Consider the following 18,967-nt stretch of genomic DNA (forward strand, 5'->3'; position numbering starts at 1 on the left):
GTATTTCTGTGGTGTGAGATGAGGGTAAATGACACGTGGTCTCCTCTAAAACGAGCTGAGATGAGAGGAGGGTAAATGACACGTGGTCTCCTCTAAAACGAGCTGAGATGAGAGGAGGGTAAATGACACGTGGTCTCCTCTAAAACGAGCTGAGATGAGAGGAGGGTAAATGACACGTGGTCTCCTCTAAAACGAGCTGAGATGAGGGGAGGGTAAATGACACGTGGTCTCCTCTAAAACGAGCTGAGATGAGAGGAGGGTAAATGACACGTGGTCTCCTCTAAAACGAGCTGAGATGAGAGGAGGGTAAATGACACGTGGTCTCCTCTAAAACGAGCTGAGATGAGGGGAGGGTAAATTACACGTGGTCTTAACAAGAGCTGAATTGAAATTACCATTGTGCTTTTGCCAAATTATAACACGTTCTCTTGGTTTCAGTTGTAGTAATTGTAAAATCGATTGCTAAACTTTATATCAACGTTTTTGGTTTACTGACACGCACGCACACACACGCATACACACACACCACTTTCTTCCTGTCCTCACTTCAAGGTGTCCTCAGTGAAACATTGCCCAGGTTACTAGTATGTTGAGCGCAATTATAGGCAAACACTGTCCATCTCTGAACATGGTGTTCTGTTCTCCCAATAACCTGCATCAACTCCAAACAGAAAGTAAGCTTCTGCACAGTGAACTGAATTTTTTATTCTTATTTTTTTGCACGAGTGATTTGTTTTGAAAAAAGGATTCAGCGCATTCATTCATAAAGACTGATGAGCCTGTGAAGCTGGGCAGGTCATTCATTAGGGATGGTATTACTGAGAAGACAATAACATGTTCATTTCATTGCCATTTTGAATGGAACATCACATATGTGAGTGCATTGAGTTTCAGCAGATGGAAGAGTCTTTGGAAAGAAGTCCTCTGGAGGATTTTGTTGGTGCCAGCTGTGTTCCGTCAGCTTATCCGCAAAAGGAGGAGCTTGCGCTCCAAAGCACGTCAGTTAATGACCGATCGAAATGACCGCTTTTTTTCTGTAGCACCTTAAAGCTTGTCAGTTAACCGTTATAATGAGGGTCAATGACCAGTTAGAAAACCTGCCAAAATTTGCATCCCTACTTTCTCAAAGTGTGGTGCTCTACTGGATGACCTGACATCATACCGGACCACCTGACATAATGGCCTGATAATTATTTTAAAGGGGCACTTCACCCCCCCCCCCCCCCCCCCCCCAAAAGCTAATTTATGCACATAATCTCACACATCCAAAACTAAATAGTTTTGCACACATTAATTTACTTTTGACAGTTAGAGAGTTGATTTTGATGATGTCCTCCAGTGATGTCATCGGAAGACACCGAATCCTTGTGGTCATCGCATCATTTCATTGAGCTGTAACACAAGGATTCAGTGTCCTCTGATGACATCACTGGAGGGCATATTCAAACGTATTAACTCTCAGTAACTCAAACTAAATGAATGTGTGCCAAACTGTTCAGAGTTCTGGGATATGTGAGAGATGTGCATAGTAGGTTAGCAGGTTTTTTTGAAGTGTTGTATTAGGCAGCTACTGTAGTGCACAAAAACACATGTTGCTGACTGTTCAGCTGGAGTCAAATTCGTGTCCTTCATTTTCCAGCCATGGTCTCCAATCACATAGACCAAAACTATGACCAAAACATGGCACCCTCCTGGGCCATCCCTGACCGCTGCCTCTGGATCTCACTGTGTACATAGGAAATAAAGTAAATCATGGTGCTTCTCCAAACGCTGGACAACACAGTCATATGTTTGGACACTGTTCTTTAGTTTTTAAAGTGTAAAACGTGGACTCGTCTTGTCAGCTGATGACATCATGAGGCCTTATCGCTCGTTTTGTCAGCTGATGACATCATGAGGCCTTATCGCTCGCCTTCCCTTGTTCTGTTTCTGTCCCCTTTTGTGTATACCATGTATTTGGGCTCAGCTGATGTGGCTTAAGAAACCTCAAGGTTTTGTGCTGCCTATAAAGCATGGGTATACTGTATTATTTAACATTGAATACTGAGGATGTTTTGTAATTACTTGGGGTTAATTTTGGGAATGGTGTGTATAATATAGTAGACTTGTTTACATCTGTTGCAAGCGTCTGAATACAATTTGGTCTCACGCTAAACACCAGGAATAAATCTGGGAAACTTGAGCTGTTGGCTCGTGGTTATACAATTCAGCTTTGGTAGGCTGGTATTTCAAAACCTCATCTCGTCGAGCTTCAAAACCTTTTTGGTGGGAAGAGTATTTGAGGATTTACTGGGATGAAGATTTTGTAGACTAATAAAATGAATGTTTCTGATGTTCACACTTCTTGCCAACGGATAAGAATTCATAGTTATCATGTTTTGCCTGTTATGAATATGAATTCATTCTTACTGGTATGAATTTATTCTTTCTGTTTCTTAAAGAGACACGCGTCAAGGTTGTTGAAACTGTTTCTGTACAGCTTGTATGTATCTAAAGTATTTTTACTATAAATAAAGTTTCAAAAATAGTTCTTTTTGTGTTTCTTTGAAAATGCACTAACATTGTGATTAAGTGAAATACGGTAATTTGGTGCTTATTGCACTTAGTGGAAAGCCGGACCATGTCGAATGAGGACCGTTTGGTCTCAACCACTAAATTACGTGCTTATTTCACATAATGCGTGGTTGAGTATGCAGTCCTCATTTCAAATAATAATTTAGAAGATATTCACATATGAAGTGTCTCATAATAATCTAATCCGCTGTTCTAGTGATGTGTTCCTGTCATCCTGTCCAATGTCTCCATTTACTTCCATAATGAGACGGAAAAGGAATCATTGCTGAAACTACCTCTTTTTGTTTTATGGGGATGATGGAGCTGATGATTTATATTTTCTTTGAAACCTCAGGGACTGGATTCATACCAAATATTTTTAGATTATTTTGTATTTGTCAGGAGGTAGAGCAGTCGTCGGGTAATCCGGAGGTTCCCGGTTCGATTCCCGCTCCTCCCGGGCAGTTACCTAAGCCCCTCACTGCTGCTGATATGCAGGTTGGCAGTGCACCATGCATGGTTGCCTCTGCCGTCTCTGTGAATGAGGAACAAATTGTAAAGTGCTTTGGATAAAAGCGCTATATAAAATGCACCAGTTGCCTACATTTCTAGAATTGAGAGTATTTTGAACAAGAGCTTGTTGTGGAAAATAGTGCAAAAAGTCAAGGGGGGTGAATACTTTTTATAGCCACTGTACATTTGAAAGGGATTTGAGCGATAACTGCAACTAATTTGAAATAGGATTATTATGTTATGCATTAGTTGTATGAAATTAAATACTATTCTGCTGCTGGATTGTTTTCTATGCCTTAATGTGACACATTTTCAATTAAGCAGCATTATTGAATCGTCTTTGATTTTTTTGGGTTGTACATACAATTATTTTGCCATCAAATTCCCTGTCCTCCCCCTCAAGATAAAAATAGGACGCATTAAACAACATCCAGATGAGTCAAGTAAAATTCCAGAATAGTGTATGTGTGTTTGCATGAGCGTGTGAATCGATGTGTGTGTGTGTGTGCATAAATACAATGCGTATTCTAGGATAACGGTGCAGAAAGGAGTGCACGCGATATAGTGCGCAAGTGAGTTTGTGATCATGTGAGCGTGAGAAAAAGAGCCTGTGTGTTCGCGCACGCACGAGCGAGAAAGCAGATGATTGATGAGATGCCACTGCATGGTTCTTATTACCTCCTCTGCTCGCTCTTATGGTCTGCTGTAATTGGGAGCGTGGAAACTGATGGCAGCTTTCACCGCGTTAAACCCCGGTTGCATAGGCGGCGGATGGGCTTATGTTCTAGGTAGGCTGTATTGGGAACGCCCCCTCGCGTGTAGCGCGAGAAAAATTTTACCTTTTATTTTTGGTTTCACGCAAACTGTCCAGGTTCTGATTTCATATACACACACACTACTTGGCTATACTACAGCGAGCCCCACTCATTTATATATAGTGCAAATTAAGTGTTCAAATGAAGGCATCCAATAATATATGAACCATTGTCTTACCTTAATGCAGATAAATGCGACGTTTCGTCTTGGTGAGAATTGAATCACAAGTTGCAATGAAGTGAACGTTTTTCGTAATTTAGATCTCATCATGCTTTGAAAACAATGTACATACAGTAGCTCTAAAAAGTGTCCACGATTTGATGAACTCGGACTCTCATCGTGTCCTCTTAGAGCAAGCCCTTGTTTGCCAAGATAAAACAACATACAGCCTCAGGTGATCGCTAGTTATGCCTCCTCGCTTCTCTACAAAGCGATCGGCGGGCTGAAATCAGAACACAGATGTTTGCTTTACTCTGCCTGCGGGATCAGATTCAGGATGATCATGTGAATGATGTGATTGGCCACATTATTTAACCTGAGCCTATGCGTGATTGGTTACTGCCTGTATACCTGGAATGTTAAACGCTGCCACAGATTGACACCTTCGTCGTTGACACCTCGGCCAGCGAGCCGGCTGCAGCACAAGACACACACTAGCCAGCAGCCTGCGCATATATATTATATACATTTCAACAGCGGCGGCCGCTGGCGCTGGTGCCTTGTGGTTCGCAGTTCACGTTAATAGGTCGAGTTGAAAATGTAATGCTCTGAGATGCTCTGGAGCAATCTCTCTCGGTCTCTCGGATCAATCAAATCAAATAATTAACACATGTATGTTGTCATTTTAAACAACTCACCATTCATTCATTATGCATCAGCAGAAGCTACCCATTGACACCTCCGTCTGGGCGACCCCCCCCCCCCACACACACACACAGACAGGCTGCCTAATTCTGCAGTATGCCCAATATTATTTATATATAAATGCTAAATATTTACATCAGACATGTACAGACAATGTACAAACAAACAATAATTCTACATATTAGGTACAGGCAAGCATATGGTGTTAGAGTTCTGCAGGGATGTTGTTGACAAGTTCTTTTTTAACCATGTTTTGAAGTGGGGGTGGGTGGGGGCTCCTGCCTGCCAGTCTTCAGTGTATTCAGGCCGTCTGGAATGTTAAGTGTCACCACACCTATCCATTGACGGACCCCAGCCCCCCCACACACACACAGGTACACAGGGGAAAAAATAAAGGCTAATTTTTTTTTTTAAATAAATAAAAATAATGTGTCGACTGGTCTGGGAAGGCACAGCCTGCCCCAGCCTTATACACCCGCCGCCCATGCCCGGTTGCCAACGGACCGCTCGACGCGCGCAGTGCTCTACGGTGCCGCTGTAGCGGCAGGCTGGCCACAAAAAAGCATGACCTGCTCTCGCTAAGCCGAGGAAGGCGTCCGACAGCATGACGGGAACAAACAAACTAAAACACCAAACAGGAGATGGAGAAGAAAGCACTAGGCAATTTTAATCTCACGCCATTAAATTCAAATTTGTTTCTTTACTACCAGATTCCGCAGCAAACGCATATAGTACACCCAGAAAGCATTCAACAGACGTCGGGGGTCAGTGGGTATATCAATATCATGCTTGTTGTTCACAGTTTATTTGTGTTATTCCCCATCCAAATGTTTGTTTGAGATGATACCCCCCTCCCCACACACACATATACACACTCTCCCCCTCCATTTGATAAAATACATTAGAACACCACCCACAGTGTTCCACTTGAGGTAATAGACAGACGGGAGTCACTCATGGAGGGGATGTGATGGAGGGACATTACCTTACTGAATACTGCCCTCCCTCCCACACTGCATCAAACTCCCTGACACTTGATGTACATCACATCACCCCTCTCCATTCATCTAGTCATGGCACAGGATGGCAGGACAGACTGAAACGCAACCAATCTTTTGCCGTTGACTAAAAACACACTTCTTCAATCAATATCTTAAATGAAAGGGGGAAAAAATATATATATTATAACCTTCTTACTGTCTTCTACTATCATGCACTCTTCCACTAATGCATCTTCATACACTATGTCTCTATATGCACTCAATGTGTGCATGTGTGTTACTCAGCTATCTATGAATTCCAATCTGGCTTCAGAACATCCCACTCCACTGACACATGCCTTCTCTATTTAAACGACCACATCAAACAAGAGGTGGACGCGGGCAAATACTGCGGCATGGTCATGCTGGACCTACAAAAGGCCTTCGACACCGTCAATCACACCATTCTGATTGACAATTTTGATAGTCTATCAGTGAGCTGGATGCAATCCTACCTGGAGGGGAGAGAACAGATGGTGGAGGTAAATGGTACCCTATCCCCCCCCCCCCCTCACAGTGAGCTGTGGTGTTCCACAAGGAAGCATACTAGGACCGCTACTGTTCCTAATTTATGCAAATTACATGTTGTCAGCTTGTGACTGCAACTTGTTCCTGTTTGCGGACAACTCAGCCATGCTGGTCTCTGACAGGAACAAGTTACAGGTTGAAAAAACCCTCAGCTCCGAACTAGGCAGAATCTGCATATGGCTTGCTGATAACAAACTATCATTACACATGGGCAAAACAGAGTCCATTCTCTTCGGTTCAAATAACAAACTCAGCAAGACCGACGGCTTCTCAGTTACAGTGGGTGACAATATTGTCACAAGGAAAGATGAAATTACCTACCTGGGCTCCATCCTAGAGGCAAATCTTCCCTGTGACAAAATGGCATCCAATGTAATAAAAAAAGTCAACCAACAAACTCGATTCTTGTACCGGATCTCCTCACTGGTAAATAAGAATACCCTGAAGACTCTGGCAGGAGCACTCATTCAAGGGTACTACGACTATGCTTGCACCTCATGGTACCAAAGCACCTCAAAGGCGCTAAAAACAAAATTACAAACATCCCAAAACAAACTGGTCAGACTACTGCTTGACCTTACTCCTAGAACCCACCTCACCCCTGCCCACTTTGACAACCTAGGATGGCTTAGAGTAGACGACAGAGTACAGCAACTTGCAATGGGCCTGGTCTACAAGATACACTACACGACCAAGGTACCCATGTATATGTCAAAATACTTCCCAAAGGTCAGTGAATACCACGATCACAACACCAGAGGGAGCTCCACAAATCATGTTAAACCCAGATTCGGCTCAAACAAGGGACTAAACACGTTTCGCAATTATGCCACATCAATGTGGAACGCCCTACCCAAAGCTGTAAAGGAATGTGAATCACTACCCACTTTCAAAACCACTCTCAAAGAACACCTACGGGAGACTGCAATTCGAAACTGGCCCCTGTAAATGTCCCAACCCAACCCCCTCCAATGTACAGTAAATGACGAAGTATGGTTTTGTCAATATTCCAATGTACAGTTTTGCTTGTACAGTTGTACAGTGTCCCCCACCCCACCCACCCAACCACCTCCAATGTACAGTCCCCCCAACCCACCTACACAACCTCCTCCAAATAAATGTATAGGTTCTACGTCAAATGTATATATACTCTCTTTTCTGGACTCTTTTTGTATCACAAACAGTACTGTATTTGCAAATCTGGTATGTCATAAATGTATAGATGTAGCAGTACTGTCTATCTGTATGTCGTGTATGTCATATATGTTATGATGAATTGAAAATGGGGGACCCTGATGTAAACAAGACGAAAGTCTTTCTCTGGTCTGCTTCCCCTTAACAATTGTATGTATTGAGCTGTACTGTACTGTACCCATTCTGCAATCTGTTAATAAAGTTTTCAATCAATCAATCAATCAGCTAAAAGAGTTGTATACCCTTCCTGCTGACTTGTAGTACAGAACTTGTAAGTTTCTTTGGATAAAAGCGTTCAGCTAAATGTAAAATGTAAATGCGGGTTGAGGCAGGCCATGGCACACTGGATACTGTAGTTCACATGGACTCTACTGCATGTTCAGAACAGTATGCAGCAAATAATAGTAAAGCTATTATTATTATTTATGTATTATAATATTTGTTTTGATAGGGTGGGGGCATTTGGGACTTCAACATCTATCACCTGATATCTTTATCATATGATGATAATAATAATAATAATAATAATAATAATAATAATAATAATAATAATAATAATAATAATAATAATAATAATAATAATAATAATAATAATAATAATAATAATAATAATAATAATAATAATAATAATAATAATAATAATAATAATAATAATAATAATAATAATAATAATAATAATAATAATAATAATAATAATAATAATAATAATAATAATAATAATAATAATAACACTTTGGCTGCCATGGGTTAAATTCATTATCAACCGTAGGTTGCCGGCTCTATTTGTCTATAGAGAAAGTCCCCTTCTTTGCAGGGCTATAACTTTTTAAATTCTATTGCTACATTGCCATTATTAGGGCCCATTCAAAGTCCTATATGTATTGTTCATTGTGTAGCAACGTTAAACTTTTTCATTCACATATTCATAGTAAAGTATGGTCTAATGTATAAGTATGTTTTCATCTCTTTCTGCAGCTTTCTCCAGAACGTGATCTATAGCCCCAAATACATTATATTGATGATGCAATACAGTTTTATGGCAATCAGCGCGATATAAAAAATTCCAACTAGACGTACTTCTAGAAGTTACTACACGTCATCTGATGTTGACCGGATGGGCTAGGGGGCGTTTATAATTACGTGGGCAGCGTTATACCAATCATCTAATGTGGGTCAAATGTTGATAATAGCAGTTAGTATCGAAGACGGTAATTTTACACGCTAAAACTCACCCCAGTCTCCGCGCGCTGTTGGGCGATCATCGTAGAGTAGAAATTTTACCATTATGGGATGTCGATTTACCCGGTCCATCTCCAGCTTGTATAATGGTATATACGTCCAAATCATGTTGTTTATCGAGTTATTGGCAATCGATCGCTATGTACTGTGTCGAGATCGAGTCCCGGGACCTATAGCGAGTGCCCGGAAGTAATACGGCCGACCAGCACAACCTCTACGGCACTTCCTGTTAAGCGATTGCGCCGATCGGCCACCAGATGGCGCTCCTGAACCGCCAGAGAGCTCAGTGGGTCCTCCTGGTGGATCTCAGGCCAGCGGAGGGGAAATATGAATCCGATCCCAGATTTTTGAAATATTGATATTAAAGACGCTGTAAAGCGTCTTCGGCAACTTGAGCATGGCCGGGAATGACGTGTTTAATCGTTTTCCGGCACCCAAAGTGTAATAATAATAATAATAATCTTTATTTGTATAGGACCTTTCATACAAGAATTGCAGATCAACGTGCTTCACAGCAAGTAAAAAAAGACAGGCATAAAATGTGCACAAAATTGGCAGATCAAGAGGAATGCATAAAGTGCAGACATAAAATAAGTATAAAACGAACATCAAAATAGACAAAGTCAAGGTAAGACTAGAACTTTAAATCACATCGTTTTTCATATTAGGATCTAACATCTTAAGTTCTTAACACATTCTGTGCCAGACCCGAGATTTCTCTGGTTTTGATCCTTTGATATTTTTCCTCTGATCCCCGTTCTAAATCATCATCCGGATCATTCTAGCCATCACTGGGTCGTTGGTATATGTTTGAATTGCAATGCCGATCGACTATCACCAGGTGGCAGTATCGTCTGTGTCTGATGTTGAACTGGAATGGCTTGGTGTTGATACACGTCTTCCTTTTTTAATTTTTTTTGGTAGGGGCTCCTCCTCCTGCTTGAACAGAGATTCACATTGATCGCCTCGAAATTCCGCCTAAGCGTATTTTACCATCGAAACGTGTATAGACATAATAAACTGGTAATCGCGATAGCGATGTGATCACTTGGAATTATTCTTTTTGGAATACCTTCTGGCTAAGGTAAGGTTAAGCAACCTTCTGGCTAAGCAATCCATAGAATGGCACGCACCTGTCTATGTCAATTTCATAGATTTTGAAAAGGCATTCGATAGTGTAGACCGCGAGCTGCTTTGGAAACGCATGGCACACTATGGAATCCCTAAAAAATACATCAGCATAATCAAGAACATGTATCAGGACATGAAATGCCAAGTGTTACATAACGGATGTGCACAAGAACACTTCAAAGTGCTCACCGGCGTGAAACAGGGCTGCCTACTTTCCCCCTTCCTCTTCCTCCTATGCATCGACTGGATCATGAGGCAAACCACAACCAATAAAAAGACTGGCATCCAGTGGAGTCTAACGGAGCACCTCGAAGACCTGGACTTTGCGGATGACATCGCACTACTTTCACACAACCATCAACAGATGCAAGACAAAACCCAGCTGCTAGAAACAACTGCAGCTGGACTTGGGCTCAAAATAAATGGACAAAAAACTCAAGTAATCAGAGTCAATAATAAAAGCACAAACCCCATAACCATCGGGGGCCAGACACTGAAAGAGGTTGACAAATTCACATACTTGGGTAGTGTTATAGCTGTTGATGGCGGGACTGAGGAAGACGTAAGGGCAAGAATAGGAAAAGCAAGAGCAACATTCAACATGTTAAACAAGATATGGAAAACCCGAAACATCAAACTCAACACCAAGCTCAAAATCTTCAACTCCAATGTCAAATCCATTCTGCTATATGGCTCTGAAACCTGGAAAACCACCACTAACATCAACAATAAACTGCAGACCTTCATCAACCATTGTCTGAGACGTATCCTCAGGATCTTCTGGCCAAACACAATCACCAACATCAAGCTGTGGGAATGCACCAAGCAAGAATCAGTGGAGGTCCAGCTGACCAGGAGAAAATGTAGCTGGATTGGGCACACACTTCGAAGACACAAAACCGCAATAACCAAACAGGCATTAACCTGGAACCCACAAGGCAAGCGAGGCAGAGGACGACCCAAAAACACCTGGAGAAGAGACACTGAGCAGGAACTCAAGACAAGGGGACTGAGGGCGGTCAGGTGGCGTAGCGGAGATTGCGTTCGTCACCAACACCGGAGACGCTGGATTCGCCTGTTCGAATCCAGCTCACAGCTCCGGCGTTGTCACCAGCTTGGCTGGCCGTTCACACTAATACAATTGGCTGTATTAGAGGGTGGGAAAAGCATGTCGGGGTGGGTCCGGGTCGTTGTAAACAGCGACTCCTACAGTTCGGTCGGGGCGCCTGCTCAGCGCGGATAGGATCTAAGGGGGGTAGTGTGATCCTTCCACACGTTACACCCTCTCAGTGAGAGTCCGCGCTGCCAGGTGAAAAGAAGCGGTTGATTGGCTAGACGTGTGTCGGAGGAAGCACGTGATAGCCTCCACTCTCCCAGACCGACTGTGGGGGGTAAGTGCGCAGCGACCAGGAAGGGGATTGGGAATTGGCATAACGACTAACATTGGGATGGGAGAAAATCAGAGGAAAAAGGAGGGGGGAAAAGATCAATATAAAAAAAAAGAAAAAAAAGACAATGGGACTGACGTGGAAACAGCTGGAGAGGATGGCGCAAGACAGACGGGGGTGGACACTTTTCATCAATGGCCTATGTTCCGAAAGGAATAAAAGGCCTAAGTAAAAGTAAGTAAGTAAGGTAAGGTATATGCTATGTCTATTTTACCGAACCTGAAACGTGTTTTTCTAACGATCACAGTTCTGTGTTTCACCCGACGTAAAACATGCTCGGCAAACACAATCACAGTTTTGAGTTAAAACTACTGGGGATTCAGGGAATCAACCAGAACGATTCGAGCTTATTGCACATAACGCGTTTTATCTCGCAATCTATGAAAAAAGACTGGATTCTCTTGGAAATGTGCGATCTTTAGCGTGTAATAAACTACAAACTACAGTGTGTAGAAACAAACTATTTTTTCCATGTTGCACTACAAGTAGTGTTTGTCAGATGAGCCACACCATTGTCTCCACAGCTATAATACAGAACACACACACAGCTTTGCAAACATAGTGAAACACCGTGGAAACGACCATCAAGCTGGCCATCTGAGATGGATAAAATGGCTGGCACTGAAAGTGTTAATAGCCCCCTTTGTTTACGGTTTGATTATCACTGATACACATAATATAGACAATTTTAAAATAGACAGTAATAAAAGAGTAAAATAGTGCAGTGCAGAACAGTTCTGAATTACTGTTTAAACAGGTTAAAACCTGGCAGTCTTTCTTCCTGTTTGATACTCACACAGTTTAAAACCTGACAGTTTTTCCTCCTGTTTGATACCCATATGACTATATCAGGAGAACACAGTGAAGTACAGAATACTAGTAGCCTTATTAGTCTTACATTATGCAGAGAGTGTACGACCAAAAAGAGTGTGGTTAAGAAGGACGTGTGCTGTTTTATCAGTGCATACTGCCGCTAACATGGTCGGAACCAGGTCAGGGTGAGATAATACTGAGTTGGCACTGCAACATTTCCAAGGCAAAAATATTACTGTTCCTAAAAATAATATTCATGAGGATTAGGCTCAGTTGTGTTTTACCCTGTAATGCAACATTGTATAAACCCTCTGCCCTTCAGCTGAAGCTGGGCGTAATTATGATAGCAGCTAATGTATCAGGAGTGGAATCGCATTATACTGTAAATGGTACACTAAAAGGTGTTGAAGTTTCTGGCTTTGTAGACTAAATTGATGTGACACTCAAATGGTATGGCATGAAGTCCAGCCCCATTGTGTTCACTGGCGCTTATAATCACACACGGCTTTGTGTCCTGTTTTTCCAACAGCCAGTCATTTCATGTTCCTTGGGATTCTATTGTCTTGCTCTCTGCCAAATGTATCTTTGTTTCAAAAGGGTTGAGAATGACTGGTCTATAGTCTTAAAACGTGAACGGTGATGCGGATCTAAGGCGTGGGTTCTTTAAACCTTGATCTGAACCAAGATAATTAGTCCCACCCTGCTGTGACCGAGTCACACTGGAACATACTGGTACTCTAATTAAGTGGGGACCCACCGGTGACATGGGTCCCAACCCATAGTTTAAAGTGCCAGTCTTGGAAGAACTCCATAAATGTCTGTTAACCCTTTCACTACCACTCTACAAAAAGGGTTAACCCTTTCACGGTGACAATACAGAAGGTTAACCCTTTCACTGCCACACGACAAACGGTTAACCCTTTCACAACCACACGACGGAAGGTTAACCCTTTCAATACTGTGTGGTAGTGAAAGGTTAACCTTCTGTAGTGTGGTAGTGAAAGGGTTATGTCACTATCTATCGCTGAATGAGGTAAAACAATGGTGAATGAGCCTATGGTCCACTGATGAAACCCCTTGCTATGCAGCATTACCAAGTATTATGAACTGGGTGTCTGTGGCGACATTCCAAGGGAAAAGATCTCGCTTAAAATATGTAAATAAAAGGCGGCTGGGTGGCGCAGCGGACTAAGCGCTCATCACCAACGCAAGAGACACTGGTATCGAATCCGGCTGTCAGCGTTGCCTCCGGCTTGCCCGGCCGTCATACTGGCTCGATTGGCAGAGTCAGCGGGAGGGAAGCCGGTGGGTGGGTCCGGGTCGTTGTAAACAGCGACTCCTACAGTTCGGTCGGGGCGCCTGCACAGCGAGGAAGGATCTGGAGTGTGACCTTCCACACGTTACACTCTCCCAGTGAGAGTCCGCGCTGCCAGGTGAAAAGAAGCGGTGGGCTGGGTACATATGTGTCGGAGGAAGCATGTGATAGTCTCCGCCCTCCCAGACCGACGGTAGGGGGTAGAGTGCGCAACGACCAGGAAGGGGATTGGGAATTGGCATAACAACTAACATTGGGAGGGGAGAAAAACGGAAAAAGAAAGGGGGAAAAAGATAATACTTTTTTTTTTTTTAAATAAAGTACTAATCAACCACAGGGGAAAAAGGTACATAATGTACATTCTGTTATAGCCATAAGTAATATATTTACACATTGTGTCTAATATGTACAATGTGTATGTATTACAAATAATTATATATTACATAATCATAATATTGCTGTGTGTGCATCAGGGTGAAATGGAGATCTTTAAGGTCTGAGGCAACGGCGGCCAAACCTTTTTACATGGAGGGCAAAGGTCAAAATGGAATGGGATCATGTGACTGAACACTGATCATTTACAAACGTAACTAGTAAGTAAACTGTCTTAGGTTTTATATCATCACATTTGTTCCTTGTAATAAGCAAGCTATTTCAACATCAGTTGTCAAACATAATTATTAAATTGCATCCAAATAATAGACCAAATGCAACATCTTAGCAGCCTCCTGACCCCTGTGGAGGGCCACAGATCATGCTGGTGATCTCAGGTTCTGTCATGTTCCCCTTTCAGTGCAGTGCAGAACTTACCACTGTGGATGCATTCAAGTGATGTGAACCAATAGATCCATTCAATAATAATAATAAAAACTAAACAGCACAGTCCTGACCAAAACAGCACTGTGCTGACCAAAACAGTGCCCACCATGACCACCGGCGCGGCACCGGACAATGTGTTTGCGGCTCAGCTTTCTAAACTGAGGTCAAGAGGTGACAGAACGGCTCTTGTCCATCATGGACATGCTGAATCCTAATCAATATGCAGTGTTTTAGATGTGAATGATGTGAACAAGTGGTTTTCTGATTTCGATCTATGATGGAATGGATTCATCACCTCCTTGGTTGTTTGAATTGTGGACCCTTTTTTTTGTTGGTTGTTATGATCCAAGGACCCAGTTGAGTTGCATCCCATTCATGCAGGGGGGTGACTGCACCAAGGCAGAGCTTCTGATGCTGCTGGCTCTTCTTGTGAAATGACTCAGCCAAGAATGCCTATAGAGCACATCTTCTGTCCTGTGGTAGTTCCAGTAAACTGATGTAATACTATGGGCTGGTTTTACTGCCCCGGGGCCACAGATTCAATCAAGACGCAGGGGTATTGGATGAGTCTCAGCATCCTGCCTGCATGGGAACACGCAGTTTGTGATGGATGCTATTGCCACGCAGTCTCCGAGAAACGGGGAGAGTGCATACATTTGCAAATGCTTGACACATCAGTGTTGACAAAACGAGTCATGTGACGACCATGAAGATGGCGCAGCTTATGGTATATTGCAGTTTTCTCATATTTTCTTACACCGATAGATCAGTTTGGACCGGTGAGCAATATCACGACTGCTATTAGCATCTTACGATTCAGCCCATTCACCAGGAACGATATCACGGCGCGATCGATTATAGCTGATTAACAGACTGATGGCAGCGCGATGATAGCCTATAATGACCGACGGGAAAATAAATAAATAAATCTCGGGAGAAACTATTCCCGTTCCAATCGAAATGCGGCTGCAATATTAGCGTTTGGATATTAGATTATCTTCGTGTGTGCGTGTGCGTGTGTGTGTGTGTGTGTGTGTGTCTGTGTGTGTTTGGTAGGTGGACAGGACACGGAGACTGCATCAGATTGGAGAGACGGCGCGGAGACACCGGGGCATAATAGACGGGAGCTAAAGCCCAAGGCATTGATGGTCCTTTCTTTTTACAAACGTAAAGGCAACAGATTCCGCTCCAGACATGCAGTTCGATCTATAAGGAGCCGCGGGATCATTTGTAGCCTATAGCTCTCATTCGGCAGCATCTTCTCACGATATCGACATAATGTGGCTTGGTCTACCGGAGGGGAAATAACCAAAGATGTGGATACCTACAGAAGAGGAAAAAATTGGAGTTGGTGAGTTCATTCTACCCTTTATTGTCCATTTTCGACCGTTTGGCGTCTAATCGACTTTTATCAGTCAACGCTGCACAGGCAATTTTTGGAGAAACACCCATAACGTTATTTTATTCATCGCCATTCCGCGTTTTCAACATACTAACTCAGTCCTCTATTCATTTGGCCGCTATAGCATGTGAAAACACATATAGCTTATTATGGCTGATATACACGGCAGTCGGCAGATGACTGCATAGGATGGCAAATTGCGTGGGATGATATACCATAATCTTTACTATCGCTGTTGCCTGTCTGTTTAGGCTAATTGTAAACTGTATTTTATCATCAGTGTCACACCACATTACACATTTCTTTAATGCGTCAGTGTAAAGCTTAATGTTTCATTTTCTTTGAACAGCATCACATCTGAAAAGGCGATTCGTGTAGAAACCACGAGAGGGCAATGAGATTGCGTCCCTCCAACAGGTGTAGGCTGGCAGGAGTCGGCTGTTAGCCTACCTGTGGACGGCTGAGCCGAAGCCTAGAGGCCTGCTGCTGCGACAAGGACTAAACACTTGTTTTGTACCATTTGAGTTTGAATTTCGTTTAACTTTTATCGTGAAGCTGTCCGTGCACACGTCGTTGGCAGATCGCAATTCTTGATGATTTGAATGAGTCATGTCCAGATGCTCTTCAGCTCGTTACTTGCTGGATTACTCACTCTTCCCGCACCGCGAGCGCACGCACGCACGCACGCACACGTGCACACACTCGCACGCACGCACACACACCCACACACACGCACACACACACACGCACACACACAGCTGTATGGAGTTGTGTATTTTCTTTGGGTTTGCAATTGCATCCCTGACGATGAGCAGTTTGAGTTTAAACCCAGCGTAATTTCGGATTCTTTACAGACATAATTCATTGTTAAGATGGTTTCATAGGGGCTTCGCGAGGCCAGGAAACACTGAAATATTGATCGGTAAAGAGAGCGAAAAGAAACGGTTGACCATAAAGCAGAGAGCACCATGTGTAGCTTGTCACTGTCCATGGTGCTGAAGTGCTGAGATGCGGTAAGCAGGCCTCTAGCCGCTATTTAAATAACATTAGACATGTCTCACTCCGTCAGGCCACATTACTTTAATTTCCACCAGTTTGGCATTATGTATTCCCTATAGGATTATTATATATAGGGCTACAACTTGACTGGTATCATTGTAAACTATAGGCCATGGTATCCATGGCTGTATTATACCAGCTCAGCCAGATGGAATGACCTTTTCTTTCTTTCAAAGTCTCACCTTTCTTCACCTACATTAGCGGCACCATATTTTGTCATTTTTGTACTTAGTATTTTCGTTGACTGTACAGTATCTTCTAGTGGTGACACCACTGCAGCTGTAGCACCAGCCCCTGAGCCAGAGTCTCTCTTAACTTCTCTTATCATAATGAGCTCAGACTAAACGGGAAAACATTTAGAGACCACCTCATGAAACCTTAATGACTCTTAGAATCACTTTCTATTTGCTATTAGCCTGAGTTGTGTTTATATCAGACACAATGGCTCTTTATGAATCACTTGTTCGTCGTGGAGCCAATAAAAGGCCTGTATTTGCCAGGCCTCCTCTGCAGCTTCCCTGTCAGGGGCTCAACTTGACGACTTCAGCCGATGTGCTCATTCACTGTCACTTTAATTAGTTTAAAGGATTCACACTTTTTCTCACTGCTGATACCGCCTCAGAGTATTAAGCTGGCCACTACCAAGTACTGATCCAGTTGACCTATCACAAACCCACCCTCATTTCTTCTTCCTCCAAGCAACAGTTGTGGTTGGAGGATTAAGAAAAGAGGGCAGGGTTTGAAATAGGTAAATTCTAAATTCATTACCTATACTGACCAGTACGGATTTAGACCATTAGGTTGGGGGGGGGGGGTCATTGGACCAAAACAACGGAGATGTTCTGTGAGAGAGATCTAGCATCCTTCTATACTGTATATGAATAAGGTATTGAGTTGTTTGCTTTGATTTCCAACACAGTACACAAGGCTCTTATGGGATTTTAGTAATGGGGAAATTCTCAGATACCGATATCCTGTTGTATTGTGTAAAATACTGATATCCTGTTGTATCATGTTATCGGCCCAAAGCCCAATATTACTATCCAATGCCAGAGCATCTCTAGCTAGTGATGATTTTGTGTACATTTTTCTACAGTATCTCTATAAACGTAGTACACCCCCCCCCCCCCCCCCCCTCCACCATGTGGCCTGCTCCATCAGTGGCCATGTGGACATGCCCTGGACATGGGGTACTGTATAGCAGTAGGACACTGGAAGTCAAGGCACACTGGGGCAGCATTTTCTGAGATGAACAGTCTCAGGATCAAATGCAATCATGGGAACTCAAAAGATAGAGCTAATGGTCAGTAGTGAGTACTATTAGAGAGATTAATGTTGTCTATAGGCAGCGTTTCGTAGTGGTTTTAAAACCATGATTTCTAACCCTTGATACCGTAACCTAACAGAAGCCAGTCAGAGCTAAAGTAGTAGAGACGTAAGTAGTGAGATATCTTTGTTTATGTGCCAAGAAATGCAGAAAATCAAGGAACTTTGTTTTGATTCTTGACATGATTGGATACATAATAATAGTCCACAGAGGAGTAATGATGAACTCTGGACAGATGAACTCTGGACAATGTAAATAATCCAGTCCCTAAACTGAATGGAGGCCAGAGACCACTATCTTATTGGTTCATACATACAGATTAGGACTTGTGAAACACTGTGAAAAGGTGGTATCCTTGGTAATGTAGTATGTAATGTAATCCCTAGTGTGTGTGTGTGTGTGTGTGTGTGTGTGTGCATGGGAGAGAGAGAGAGAGAGAAAACAGAGTATTTGTGTGTGTGTGTGTGTGAGAGAGAGACAACAGAGTATTTGTGTGTGTGTGTGTGCATGTGTGTGTGTGTGTGTGTGAGAGAGAGAGAGCGAGAGAGAGACAACAGAGTATGTGTGTGTGTGTGTGTGTGTGTGTGTGTGTGTGTGTGCATGCGAGTCAGAGAGAGAGAGATAGGGAGAGAGTGCATGAGTGAGCACAGTGGTTTGTGCATGCGAGTCAGAGAAAGAGAGAAAACAGAGTATGTGTGTGTGTGTGTGTGCGTGTGTGTGTGCGTGTGCATTGTTTGTGTGTGGTCATTAAAGGCTATGGTAAAAAGGTAAAAAAGGAGGTGCCACGGTCACACAGCTGTACTGGGATCAGATCTGACAGAATGCTCCTCTACTGCTACAGGAACACAGCTGTACTGGGATCAGATCTGACAGAATGCTCCTCTACTGCTACAGGAACACAGCTGT

At 42.9% G+C, this 18,967-nt stretch overlaps 2 protein-coding genes across 3 annotated transcripts in view; both read left to right on the forward strand.

Annotated features, from left to right (window-relative positions):
* dcaf1 (ddb1 and cul4 associated factor 1) overlaps window positions 1–173 on the forward strand; it is a 70,627-nt gene extending 70,454 nt beyond the window's left edge. For both annotated transcript variants that reach the window (XM_084333249.1, XM_084333250.1), the window contains exon 25: window positions 1–173. This exon is cut by the window's left edge. The gene's annotated coding sequence lies outside the window, so the exon portion shown is untranslated.
* Window positions 174–15,587: 15,414 nt separating this feature from the next.
* LOC311243652 (dedicator of cytokinesis protein 3-like) overlaps window positions 15,588–18,967 on the forward strand; it is a gene marked incomplete at both ends in the record, with an annotated part of 140,568 nt that continues 137,188 nt past the window's right edge. The window contains one exon of the mRNA XM_084332960.1: window positions 15,588–15,624. Within this exon, the coding sequence (XP_084189086.1) occupies window positions 15,588–15,624 (37 nt within the window). The remainder of the gene's footprint in view (window positions 15,625–18,967) is intronic.

This window comes from Notolepis coatsorum (assembly GCF_963971535.1).
Source record: "Notolepis coatsorum genome assembly, chromosome: 17".
In the NCBI taxonomy this organism is placed as follows: Eukaryota; Metazoa; Chordata; class Actinopteri; order Aulopiformes; family Paralepididae; genus Notolepis; species Notolepis coatsorum.